The 12,995-nt window shown below is 48.9% G+C and overlaps 1 protein-coding gene across 1 annotated transcript in view; it reads right to left on the bottom strand.

Moving 5' to 3' along the window:
• LOC125993628 (E3 SUMO-protein ligase PIAS2) overlaps window positions 1-12,995 on the bottom strand; it is a 269,499-nt gene that overhangs the window by 129,402 nt on the left and 127,102 nt on the right. Inside the window, exon 11 of the mRNA XM_068650121.1 lies at window positions 12,658-12,818. Within this exon, the coding sequence (XP_068506222.1) occupies window positions 12,658-12,818 (161 nt within the window). The remainder of the gene's footprint in view (window positions 1-12,657; window positions 12,819-12,995) is intronic.

Below are 12,995 nucleotides of genomic sequence, written 5' to 3'. Positions count from 1 at the left end.
TCACATGGGCAATGACAGTGATACCTAGAGGGACGTGATTGGAAAGAACGACCCATTCCTTTGTGAACCTGAGTGATGTATGATTGAACTTCTGTGCTTGATATGGATTGCTGATAACGAACACCATGTTGAACATGGAAAACAACAAACAACAAAAGAAAAAGAAGCTGAAGGAACTGTCGGACCTGAAGGTTCTGTATACGGGTCTGTACCAGCAGATGAAGGCGACAGGAGTGAAGCATAAGCGTGTGCCTACGCGCTAGGCCACATTTGATGATTGACTTTGTCGTCATGTCATATTTCCAGCGCTTGTTTTGGACACTTAGGTGAAAAGCGTGGCGGAGCTGTCAACTGATCACCACCTGATGGTGTGTTGGGTTCGATGGTGGGGGGGAAATGGGCTTGGTATACCCAAACATATTGTAAAGGTTTGCTGGGAATATCTGGCAGAATCTCTCTCAGAAAGAGTTTTAACTCCCACTTTTGGCATAACGTTGCCCACGTCCCAGGGAGGCAGGACAGTCTGAATGCAGCATGTTCTGTGCCTCCATTGCTAAGGCGGCCAATGGGCCGTAAGGTGGCTGGTGCCTGTTGTGGCGGCAGTCTCGAAACCCGATGGTGGACACCAGTGGTAAGGGATGGTTGTAAGTATGCTTTTGAACTATGAAGCCAGCTGACAGGTACCGGCTGGCCAAGCAGAACGCAACTTCAGCGGCCGCTGAAGCAAAAACTCTGGCGTGGGCGATGTTTGGGGAGGCAACAACTTCTGAATGGCTATGAGGAAATTGTAAACCACCATCCAATGTCTCTGAAAAGGAAAGCAGTGCACCATTAACACTGTGTATAGTGGAAATGGGGTGCTGCTAACCTTGACTGGGGATGTTGTGATTCGGTGCGGAGAAGACCTCTTTAATTCCATGACACACCTTTCATTGTGAAAACAGAGTCCGGGGACTCTGAGGTGGGCTCTCCTATCTCTAGGGTTGAAGTCACTGAAGTGGTTGAAAAGCTTCTCGGTGGCAAGACTCTGGGGGTGGATGAAATCCACCCAGAGTTCCTAAAGGCTCTGGATGTTGTGAGGGTGTCCTGGTTGACACGCTTCTACAACATTGCGTGGACATCAAGGACAGTGTCTTTGGATTGGCAGACAGGGGTGGTGACCCCCCTTTTTAAGAAGTGGTGTTCTAACTACAAAGGAATCACACTCCTCACCCGACCCAGTAAGGTCTATTCAGGGATGCTTGAGAGGAGGGCCCATCAGGAGGTCGAAGCTCAGATTCAGGAGCAATGTGGTTTTTGCCTTGGCCATGGAACAGTGGACAAGCTCTACACCAGGGCTGTCAAACTAATTTTTGTCACGGGCCACATTGTAGTCATAATTTCTTACGGAGGACCAATATGACAATCACAATATTACAGAAATCCCTCGTTTTTCACTGGGGTTACATTCTGAAAAGAACCCGTGATAGGTGAAATCCGTAAAGTAGAAACCTTTGATTTTTTTACCATTATTATACAGGTATAATATTCAAACTAAACCAAACTTGTTTTAAGGCCCAAGCATTTGTTTAACAAAGACAAGTAAACTATTTCTTCCAGATAACTACAGTAACATAATAACTTTAATCATCAATACGTACTATATAGTGCGCCTCTGCGGCCTGACTCCGCTTTGTAGTGTCTTTTTCATCTGAAGCCATAACACAATGCACTGTGAAAAAAATCCGTGAAGCAGTGAGGCTGTGAAAGGTAAACCGTGATCAGCAATCAGCTTTTTTGGCCAAGTTTGTGTATGCCAAACAAGGAATTTGACCCCGGTTGATCTCAGCCTCTGCACAACATTTAAGTGACAACATTCAACCCTATCTAACAACAGAAGCAGCAATAACATATCTGCATTGTATGATCTCGCACAATGGAATATTGTTTTACAAACTGGTCTTTTGCAAACACGACAATCATCAGACCGATTGAACAGGTTTTTAAAAGGGCTATCAAAATAAGAGACAAAAAACCCAACTCTTATCACCACTGTAATATTCTGGAAAAGTATCATCTCCTCAGTTTTACTTTAGGAACTTCAAAAATGCTTGTTTAATATATAAGTGTTTAAATGGCCTGGCTCCTCCTCCTCTTATGGAATTGGTCCATAAAAAAAGACTGTGTACACAGTACCAGGTCAACATCCAGGGGTGGTTGTGCAATTGAATGTAGAAGAACTACTTTTGGTAAGAGCGTACTCTCTATATATGGCTATCAATACTGGAATCTACTCCCTGCCTCAATTAGAGAGATTCCCTCTTTTGATGTTTTTAAAAGGTGACTGAAGCAGTGGTTAAAAAGCTCACAAACTTGTAATCACCTTTAGTAAAGGGTCTGCTGGGACGGTTAGAATAGTTTTTCCACAGAGTGGATATAACCTTTTATACTATGTTTTTATTTTTATTTTATTCAAAGAGCGGATATAACATTTTAACTATGTTTTTATTTTTATCTCCCTGTAATGTACTAATCTGTCTATCTGTCTGTCTGCTCTGTCAGGCTGAGTTAATGTAATGTCTAATGTCTAGCTGTCTGTCTGCCCTGTCTCTGATTTATGTCCTGAGGACAACGGATGAAATTTAGCTCTGGCTAATTCCGACTGGTTTTACACTGGGATGTTTGTATGTATGCCTATATCTTGAGTGTTCATCAAACTGGTGCTGTCCTGTCTAAAAAAAACAAACAAAAAAAAAACCATTCAGGTGATTAACAACATTTAAGTGGCAAGAACAGGATATTATTGCCCAGTGATGTCTCTCAGACTCTCACTGTGTCTGTGTCTGCTGGTTTTGGCGTACAGCGCTCTGTAACGCCGTCCAGAGGGGAGTAGTTTGAACAGATTGTGACCTGGGTGAGAAGGGTCTGTAGAGATGTTACTTGCACGTTTCTTGGTCCTGGAGAGGTACAAGTCTTGGATAGATGGGCGGTTGGTCCTGATTATGTTTTCCACAGTCCTGATTGTCCGTTGCAGTCTGTGCTTGTCTTGTTTGGTGGCCGATCCAAACCAGACAGTGATGGAGGTGCAGAGAATAGACTGGTTGATGGCAGTGTAGAAGGTCTTCAGCAGCTCTTGTGGCAGGTTGAACGTCCTGAGCTGTCTCAGAAATTACAGCCTCTGCTGGGCCTTCTTCCGGACAGTCTATGTGTCCGGTCCATTTCAGGTCCCAAGAGAGTGTGTATCCCTGGAACTTGAAGGTGTTTGTGGAAAGAATAGCATTACTGAGGATAGTGAGGGGTAGAAGTGGTGAAGGGTCTCTCCTGAAATCCACTGTCATCTCCACGGTCTTGAGTGGGTTCAGCTCCAGGTGGTTTTGGCTGCACCAGTGGACGAGCCGCTCCACCTCCTGTCTGTACGCGGTCTCGTCACCGTCCCGGATCAGTCTGATGAAAGTGGTGTCGTCCGCATACTTCAGGAGTTTCAAAGAAGAGTCGCCTGAGGAGCAATCATTGGTGTAGAGAGAGAGTGGGGAGAGTACGCAACACTGGGGGTGCCAGTGCTGATGGTCCGGGTGTCAGATGTGATGGTCCCCAGCCTCACATGCTGTCTCCTGTTGGTCAGGAAGCTGGTGATCCACTGACAGGTGGAGGCAGGCACCGCAAGCTGGACGAACCTCTGGTGTCGGATGTCGGGAGCGATGGTGTTGAACGGCAAGCTGAAGTCCACAAACAGGGTTCTGGCATATGTTCATGGGGTGTCTCGGTGGTGTTGGATGTACTGCAGTACTGCAGTCCCATGTTGACCGCATCATCATTGACCTGTTTGCCGGGTAGGCAAACTGCAGTGGGTTGAGCAGGGGGCCCGTGATGTCCTTCAGATGACTCAACACTAGCCTCTCAAAGGATTTCATGACCACAGATGTCAGGGCGACTGGTCTACAATCATTCAAACCTATGATGGCGGGCTTCTTGGCCACTGGTACGATGGTGGAGCTTTTGAAGCACAAGGGCACCTCACACAGCTCCAGGGAACAGTTGATGATCCATGCAAAGGTGGGTACCAGGTGTTCAGCACAGACTTTAGGGCAGGAGGGGGACACACCGTACAGGAGGGGGACACGCAAGGGATGACTGTATAGCAAGGGGATGACTGTATATACCAGACATGGGCAAACTAAGGCCCGCGGGCCACATCCAGCCCACAGGGCCGTTTAATCCGGCCCGCCAAACCTGAATAAATTGTATTATTGAACTTTTTTTTGGGTCATTTTCCCTGCAATTAGTATGTTTCCCCAATAGATGGGGAAGCGCCCGCCCGCGCATTTACTCCCGGAAGCCGTGTCAGAAAGCTGGGTGCACACTCACAAGTGCGTGTACATACTAAGTAGTACGGACCCGGTGCACTCCGTGCTCTATTTCCATCAGTGCCGAATTTCGAGTCTGGGCTGTGACGTCAGCATTCTCGTAATTCCCGCGCTGAGCTTTCAGATACAGTTTTACGTCAATGCCACCCACAAACCTTCCCCTGGAATCCTTCCACTAAAATGAGTGGCCCGAAGAAAAGAAAGGTGTGTGTTTAAAAAAAAAGAGAGGACAATTTGGCTCAACCTACGTGTGTGAGCAGACTTTCCGGCACATGAACGTCATCAAAGCCCGTCACAGCTCTAGGTTAACGGACCGACACCTCGGCTTTATCCTAAGAATTACCACAACAAATTTTACTCCAGACCATGATGCACTAGCAAAAAAGGGAGACCAACAATACTATTGATTTCTTTATTACTTTATTTAGAAGTATTCTTTCACTGATTCTTCAAGATTATGTATTTGATCAGAATGTTTGCCGTTTGATGGGATTTCGCCTCATTAGATAAACATATTTCATAAATCTGACCTGCAGGTGCTGAAGTGATGGAAACTATTATTCATAATAACAGTGTCGTATTTAATGAGAATCACTGATAGTAGTATTTTGGTGAAATATTTTTTTAATGCTGTTAGTAAATGCATTTGTTTTCAAAAAGCTTTTTTGTATATCCATGCCTTACTACCTACTAAAAGTACAAACCTTTTATGCAATGACCTTTACATGTCATTTCTATTACTTCACACAAACACTACATCCATCTGTTCCTGGTTCGGCCCCCCGATCAAAATTTAGAACCAAATTCGGCCCGCCAGTCAAAAGGTTTGCCCACCCCTGGTATATTAAAGTTAAAGTTAAAGTCCCAATGATTGTCACACACACATCTGGGTGTGAAATTTGTCTCTGCATTTAACCCACCCCCGTGTGATTTTGATCCATCCCCTGGGGGAGAGGGGAGAAGTGAGCAGCAGCGGTGCCGCGCTCGGGAATCATTTGGTGATCTAACCCCCCAATTCCAACCCTTAATGCTGAGTGCCAAGCGGGGAGGCAATGGGTCCCATTTTTATAGTCTTTGGTATGACCCGGCTGGGGTTTGAACCCACAACCTTCCAGTCTCAGGGCGGACACTCTACCACTAGGCCACTGAGCTGGTATATACAGTATAGACTACACAACAAACTGATGAATAACTAGTTTTGAACTCAAAGGATAGTAAAAACTGGTTTAAATATGTTATAAAAAGATGAATGCTAATACAATTTTCCAGCAATTTTTAATTTTTTTTAATAGTAAAAACGATTTGTAATTTCAGTACTGACATGAAGTCGATGCACAATTTGTCTTCGCGGGCCGCATAAATTTGGCAGGCCGTATCTGGCCCCCAGGCCTTGGGTTTGACACCTATGCTCTACACACTCAGCAGGGTCCTGGAGGGTGCATGGGAGTTGTGCTTAGAAGACTTGGAGAAAATGTTCGACCGTGTCCCTTGGGGAGTTCTGTTGGGAATGCCGAAACCACTTCAGGGCTGTTCCGTCCCTATATCACTGATGCCAGAGTTTGGTCTGCATTGCAGTATGTTGAATTTGTTTACGGTGACAGTTGGTCGATTCTGTTTATAACCTTTATTGACAGTGTCTAGGCACAGCCGAGGCGTTGAAGGTGTCCGGTTTGTTGACCTCAGCATCTCAGCTATGCTTTCGTCTGATGATGTGGTGCTGTGGGCTTCTTCAAGTTGTGATTTCGACCTCACATTGGAGCAGTACACAGCTGAGTGTGAAGTGCTGGTATGAAAAATCAGCACCTCCAAACCATGGTCCTCAGACGGTAAAGGGTGGAATGCCCTCTCCGGATCAAGGATGAGATTCTTCCCCAAGTGGAAGAGTTCAAGTAGCTTGGGGTCTTGTTTACGATTGAGGGTAGGATGGAATGGGAGATTGACAGGTGGATCAATTCAGCATCTGCTGTGATGCAAACTCTGTACCGCTCTGTCATGGAGCTGAGTTGAATGGCAAAGCTCTCAATTTACTGGTTGATCGAAGTTCCTACCCACATGTATGGTTACGAGCTGTGGGTTAGGACCGGAAGAACAAGATCCGGGATACAAGCAGCCGAAATGAGTTTCCTACGCAGGGTGTCCAGGCTCTCCCTTAGAGATAGGGTAAGAACCTTGGTTATCCACTGCTCCTCCGCACGGAGAGGAGCTAGGCTTAGGCATCTGATTTGGATGCAGTGGAAAATTAATGGATGGATATGTGTACAGTGATCCCTTGCCACTTCACGTTGCACATTTCGAAAATGCACTACTTCGTGGGTTTATAGTAAGTGACGAGAGAATAGTGTTTAAATAAACGCTGATAGCGCAGGGCGTGCCTCTGAGCAATGTGTGTCACTGCCGACGTGACTGAGTTCAAGCGCAGGAGGCGCCATCTGGCCACGCACAAAGAAAGAAGCACCAATCAGTCCTCCTAATCATCATCTCCTAGTCATTACTCACGTAAGCATTGAAGTTCCTCAGCAGAACAAGGGAGTCCCCAGGGAAACGTTCTCGAGCACACCCTCCAACGACTCCGAAAAGGGTGGGTACTCTGAGCTGTTGTTTGATGCATAGACACAAAAATCCTTAACCTAACCTTAACCTGTCACCTTACTCGACAACAGAGGGAGGCTTCCCACTTATCTGTCGGGGTGAATACCAATGCACAGGCACCAAACCGGGGGGCACAATAAGTGTCCCCACACTTGATCTGGAACTCTCACCATGGGCAACTCCAGAGCCGAAGAGAGTCCAAAAACTTCTCGAGAAGAGCCCAAGCAGTGTGTGGAGGTGAGTTTGACTACTATGTCTAGTCGCAACTTCTCTCCCTCTCACAGCAGCTTGGGCTCCTTCCCTGACAGAGAGATGACATTCCATTTGTTAACCGCTAGCTACTGTAGCTGGGGATCAGACTGCCAAGGTAACCGCATTTGGCTGCCACTCAGCTAATACCATAGCTGACCCCTGCAGCCCTTCCCACAGGTGGCGAGTCCATGGGAAGGGAGACCCACGTTGCCTTTTCGGGCCCAAACTTCAGGCCTGGCTCCAGAGGGATGCCTCAGTGACCCGTGGCTGGGCAAGGAAAAATGAAGTTAATTTATTTCAATTATCATTAGGGATACCCCTCCGCGAGTCGTCACCTTATCGTGGTGGAGGGGTTTGCGTGCCACTATGATCCTAGGAGCCATGTTGTCGGGGGCTTCATGCCCCTGGTAGGGTCACCCATGGCAAACGGGTCCTCGGTGAGGGGTCAGACAAAGCACGGCTCACCCAAGCCCCTTATGATGAAACACATAAATGGACTTTGTTTTCCCTCGCCCGGACGCGGGTCACCGGGGCCTCCCTCTGGAGCCAGGCCTGGAGGCGGGGCTCGAAGGCGAGCGTCTGGTGGCCGGGCCTTCGCCCATGGGGCCCGGCCGGGCATAGCCCGAAATGGAAACGTGGGTCCCCCTTCCCATGGGCTCACCACCTGTGGGAGGGGCCGAAGGGGTCGGGTGCAATGTGAGCTGGGCGGCAGCCAAAGGCAGGGACCTTGGCGGTCTGATCCCCGGCTGCAGAAGCTGGCTCTTGGGACATGGAATGTCACCTCTCTGGCTGGAAAGGAGCCCGAGCTGGTGTGCGAGGCAGAAAGATTCCGACTAGATATAGTCGGACTAGCCTCCACGCACAGTTTGGGTTCCGGTACAAGCCCTCTCGAGAGGGGCTGGACTCTCTTCCACTCTGGAGTTGCCCACGGTGAGAGGCGTCGAGCAGGTGTGGGTATACTTATTGCCCCCCGGCTGGGCGCCTGCACATTGGGGTTCACGCCGGTGAACGAGAGGGTAGCCTCCCTCCGCCTTCGGGTGGGGGGACGGGTCCTGACTGTTGTTTGTGTCTATGCACCAAACGGCAGCTCAGAGTACCCACCCTTCTTGGGGTCCCTGGAGGAAGTGCTGGAGAGCGCTCCTTCTGGCGACTCCATCGTTCTACTGGGTGACTTCAATGCTCACGTGGGCAATGACAGTGAGACCTGGAAGGGCGTGATTGGGAGGAACGGCCCCCCTGATCTGACCCCGAGCGGTGTTCTATTGTTGGACTTCTGTGCTCGACACGGATTTTCAATAATGAACACCATGTTCAAACATAAGGGTGTCCATGTGTGCACTTGGCACCAGGACACCCTAGGCCGCAGTTCGATGATCGACTTTGTAGTCGTGTCATCGGATTTGCGGCCGCATGTTTTGGACACTCGGGTGAAGAGAGGGGCGGAGCTGTCAACTGATCACCACCTGGTGGTGGGTTGGCTCCGATGGTGGGGGAAGATGCCGGTCCGACCTGGCAGACCCAAACGCTCTGTGAGGGTCTGCTGGGAACGTCTGGCAGAATCTCCTGTCAGGAAGAGCTTCAACTCCCACCTCCGGCAGAGCTTTTCCCATGTCCCGGGGGAGGCGGGGGACATTGAGTCTGAGTGGACCATGTTCCGCGCCTCCATTGTTGAGGCAGCCGACCGGAGCTGTGGCCGTAAGGTCGTTGGTGCCTGTCGTGGCGGCAATCCCCGAACCCGCTGGTGGACACCGGCGGTAAGGGATGCCGTCAAGCTGAAGAAGGAGTCCTATCGGGCCGTTTTGGCCTGCGGGACTCCGGAGGCAGCTGACAGGTACCGGATGGCCAAGCTGAACGCGGCTTCGGCGGTTGCTGAGGCAAAAACCCGAGCGTGGGAGGAGTTCGGTGAGGCCATGGAGAATGACTTTCGGACGGCTTCGAGGAAATTCTGGTCCACCATCCGGCGTCTCAGGAGGGGGAAGCGGTGCAATGTCAACACTGTTTACAGTGGGGATGGCGTGCTGCTGACCTTGATTCGGGACGTCGTGAGTCGGTGGGGAGAATACTTCGAAGACCTCCTCAATTCCACCTACACGCCTTCCATTGAGGAAGCAGGGCCTGGAGACTCTGAGGCGGATTCTCCAATCTCTGGGGTCGAAGTCACTGAGGTAGTTAAAAAACTCCTCGGTGGCAAGGCCCCGGGGGTGGATGAGATCCGCCCGGAGTTCTTAAAGGCTCTGGATGTTGTAGGGCTGTCATGGCTGACACGCCTCTACAACGTTGCGTGGACATCGGGGACAGTGCCTCTGGATTGGCAGACTGGGGTGGTGGTTCCCCTCTTTAAGAAGGGGGACCGGAGGGTGTGTTCCAATTACAGGGGAATCACACTCCTCAGCCTCCCTGGTAAGGTCTATTCAGGGGTGCTGGAGAGGAGGGTCCGTCGGGAGGTCGAACCTCGGATTCAGGAGGAGCAGTGTGGCTTTCGTCCTGGCCGTGGAACAGTGGACCAGCTCTACACCCTCGGCAGGATCCTCGAGGGTGCATGGGAGTTCGCCCAACCAGTCCACATGTGTTTTGTGGACTTGGAGAAGGCGTTCGACCGTGTCCCTCGGGAGGTTCTGTGGAGGGTGCTTCGGGAGTACGGGGTGCCGAGCCAACTGATAAGGGCGGTTCGGTCCCTGTATCACCGATGGTCGGCATTTCCGGCAGTAAGTCGGATTCGTTCCCAGTGAGGGTTGGACTCCGCCAAGGCTGCCCTTTGTCACCGATTCTGTTCATAATTTTTATGGACAGAATTTCTAGGCGCAGCCGAGGCGTTGAGGGGGTCTGGTTTGGGGACCTCAGCATCGCGTCTCTGCTTTTTGCAGATGACGTGGTGCTGTTGGCTTCTTCAGGCCGTGATCTCCAGCTCTCGCTGGAACGGTTCGCAGCCGAGTGTGAAGCGGTCGGGATGAGGGTCAGCACCTCCAAATCCGAGTCCTCGCTCGGAAAAGGGTCGAATGCCCTCTCCGGATCGGGGATGAGATCCTGCCCCAAGTTGAGGAGTTCAAGTATCTTGGAGTCTTGTTCACGATTGAGAGGAGGATGGAGCGTGAGATCGACAGGCGGATCGGTGCAGCGTCGGCAGTAATGCGGACCCTGTACCGGTCCGTTGTGGTGAAGAGAGAGCTGAGCCAAAAGGCAAAGCTCTCAATTTACCGGTCGATTTACGCTCCTACCCTCACCTATGGTCACGGGCTATGACCCAAAGAACGAGATCTCGGATACAAGCAGCCGAAATGAGTTTTCTCCGCAGGATGTCCGGGCTCTCCCTTAGAGATAGGGTGAGAAGCTCGGTCATCCGGGAGCGACTCGGAGTAGAGTCGCTACTCCTCCACGTTGAGAGGAGCCAGATGAGGTGGCTCGGGCATCTTATCAGGATGCCTCCTGGACGCCTCCCTGGGGAGGTGTTCCGGGCATGTCCCACCGGTAGGAGACCCCGGGGACGACCCAGGACGCGCTGGAGAGACTATGTCTCTCAGCTGGCCTGGGAACGCCTTGGGATCCCCTGGGATGAGCTGGATGAAGTGGCTGGGGAGAGGGAAGTCTGGGAGTCCCTCCTAAAGCTGCTGCCCCCACGACCCGACCCCGGATAAGCGGAAGAAGATGGATGGATGGATCATTAGGGATAATATAAAGAGTGCTTTTTCTTATCCCGCACCAAGGACCTGTTTGCCATAGGTGACTCTGACAGCGGCATTAAGCCCCTGAACATTTAGTTACTAAGATCATTGGAACAACTGAACTCCTTCACCACAGTAAGGTGATGGCTCAAGAAGGGGTAGGGAAAAAAAAGTGTTGCACATTAATGAACACAAATATCTGTTTCCTAATTTATGTGAGCGTCTTCAAATCAGTGACTACCATTGATAAAAATGACATTATTAAAGGTGACTTAAGCAAATTTGTTTATCAAATTGGTAGCCCTTTGCATTAAACAGTAACCAAGCAGCTTTCAGTTTTAAGGTTGGTGACCCCTGTGCTTCATGCTACAAGCTTGTAACTAAATTTGACTGCATTGTCCGTCTTACATAAATAAATGGTGAGGAATTGAAACAAAAACATGTTACATGGCTTCATTGAAAATGAAAAAAAATCAGCTTTTTAAGGGCAATTTGGAGGGGTGTTGTATTATGTCTGAGTGCGTAGAGGCAATTTTCCTCTAAACTGTTATGTTGTGTCTCATAATGGTGTTTTATGTATGCAATTTTAGTATTTCAGTAGAAACCTATTGGGAAATATGAAGAAAAATGACATTTGTCGTTCAATTTTGAGGGGTACTATTTGCTCAAATTTTTGAATTTGTTCTATATAAGCTCAGCGCCGCCTGTACTTCCTGCGGAAGCTCAGGCGTGCATGTCCTCCTCAGGCAGTCCTGTCTACATTCTACCGTGGCACCATTGAGAGCGTCCTCACCAGTTGCATCGCTGTCTGGGGTGGTAACTGCACTGAACAGAACTTGAAGGCGCTGCAGCGCATAGTGAATACGGCTAGTAAGATTATTGGTGCTTCGCTCCCCTCCCTGAAGGACATTTACACCTCCCATCTCGCCCGCAAGGCAACCTCGATTGCCAGAGATGTGAGTCACCCGGCTCACTCTTTGTTTGACCTTCTGCCCTCTGGGAAGAGGTACAGGAGCCCGCCCTCCCGCACCACCAGACTCGCCAACAGCTTCTTTCTCCAGGCTGTTAGGGCCCTGAACTCGCTACCCCCTTCTGCGTAGCGTGCGGCACTGTTGCGCTATTTTCGGGAATGTCTGCTGTACGCGCACTTGCTCCTTTTTTTTCTGCTCCTCTTATTTATTTGTTTATTGTTGTGTTATTTATTCATTATTTATTCAGCACGCTTTTGTTATACTTGTTTACTTGTTGGTCTGTTGTGAGCCATGTCTTGTCACCGTGGGATAGGGGGGAACGAAATTTCGGTTTCTTTGTGTCTCTTTGGCATGTGGAGAAATTGACAATAAAGCTGACTTTGACTTTGACTTTGATATTTTGAACTTCCTCCATTTCTCATTATCTCATTCATGCTGAGTACCTTTCCTTTGCTTTTTTATCTCTGTATGGTCTGAGCAGGTACCTCCATTTATGCAAACATGATTGTGTGAACGAGGTCATGTGGGACAGGTTAACTTGAATGTTGGTTTGTATGTTTTATCACCACTGTAAAGCCTGTAATTCTGCAACGTTTAAAATAGCACTTGACAGGTCTTGAATACAACCTTTTATGTGTAGTGAGGGTCCTAATATAAAACTCAACCTGTCAAAGTGGCATGTGGTAGTGTTAGTATCACTCAGCAATAATGAGATACACCTATAATTGGTGCGTTCATCTGTATTCATGTCAATCCCTGTACTCTCACCAATCCCTGTATTAATATTCAGTGTTGGTTGATAAGGAGGCAGGTTTGCGGCCTTGCTGAAGAAAGTAAACCAACCCATCAATGATGAGACTTCCATATGTAGCCTTCTTGTCACAGACAGGACAGATCCATGTAGGTTTCTTTTCATTCATCTGTAAGTAGAGGGCAGCATCGAAGCACTGAAGATGAGAGCAGGTCACCGCCCTGCATGGGATTGTAAGTCGCATCTTACCCAACTGGAGGAAAAATGATTAAAGATTAGTCAAATTGACATAGGTAAAATAGCGCAAAAGCACAAAATATGTGTTCGCAATTGTTTGATTTCCGTAACTTTTACATAGTATATTATAGAAAACCAATATAAATGAAGTTTGGACATTAGGGAATCCACAGTTTTACTTCATTTTAAAAAT

This window comes from Syngnathus scovelli, chromosome 3 (assembly GCF_024217435.2).
Source record: "Syngnathus scovelli strain Florida chromosome 3, RoL_Ssco_1.2, whole genome shotgun sequence".
Classification (NCBI taxonomy): Eukaryota; Metazoa; Chordata; class Actinopteri; order Syngnathiformes; family Syngnathidae; genus Syngnathus; species Syngnathus scovelli.
This window is presented reverse-complemented; position numbering and strand designations above follow the sequence as displayed.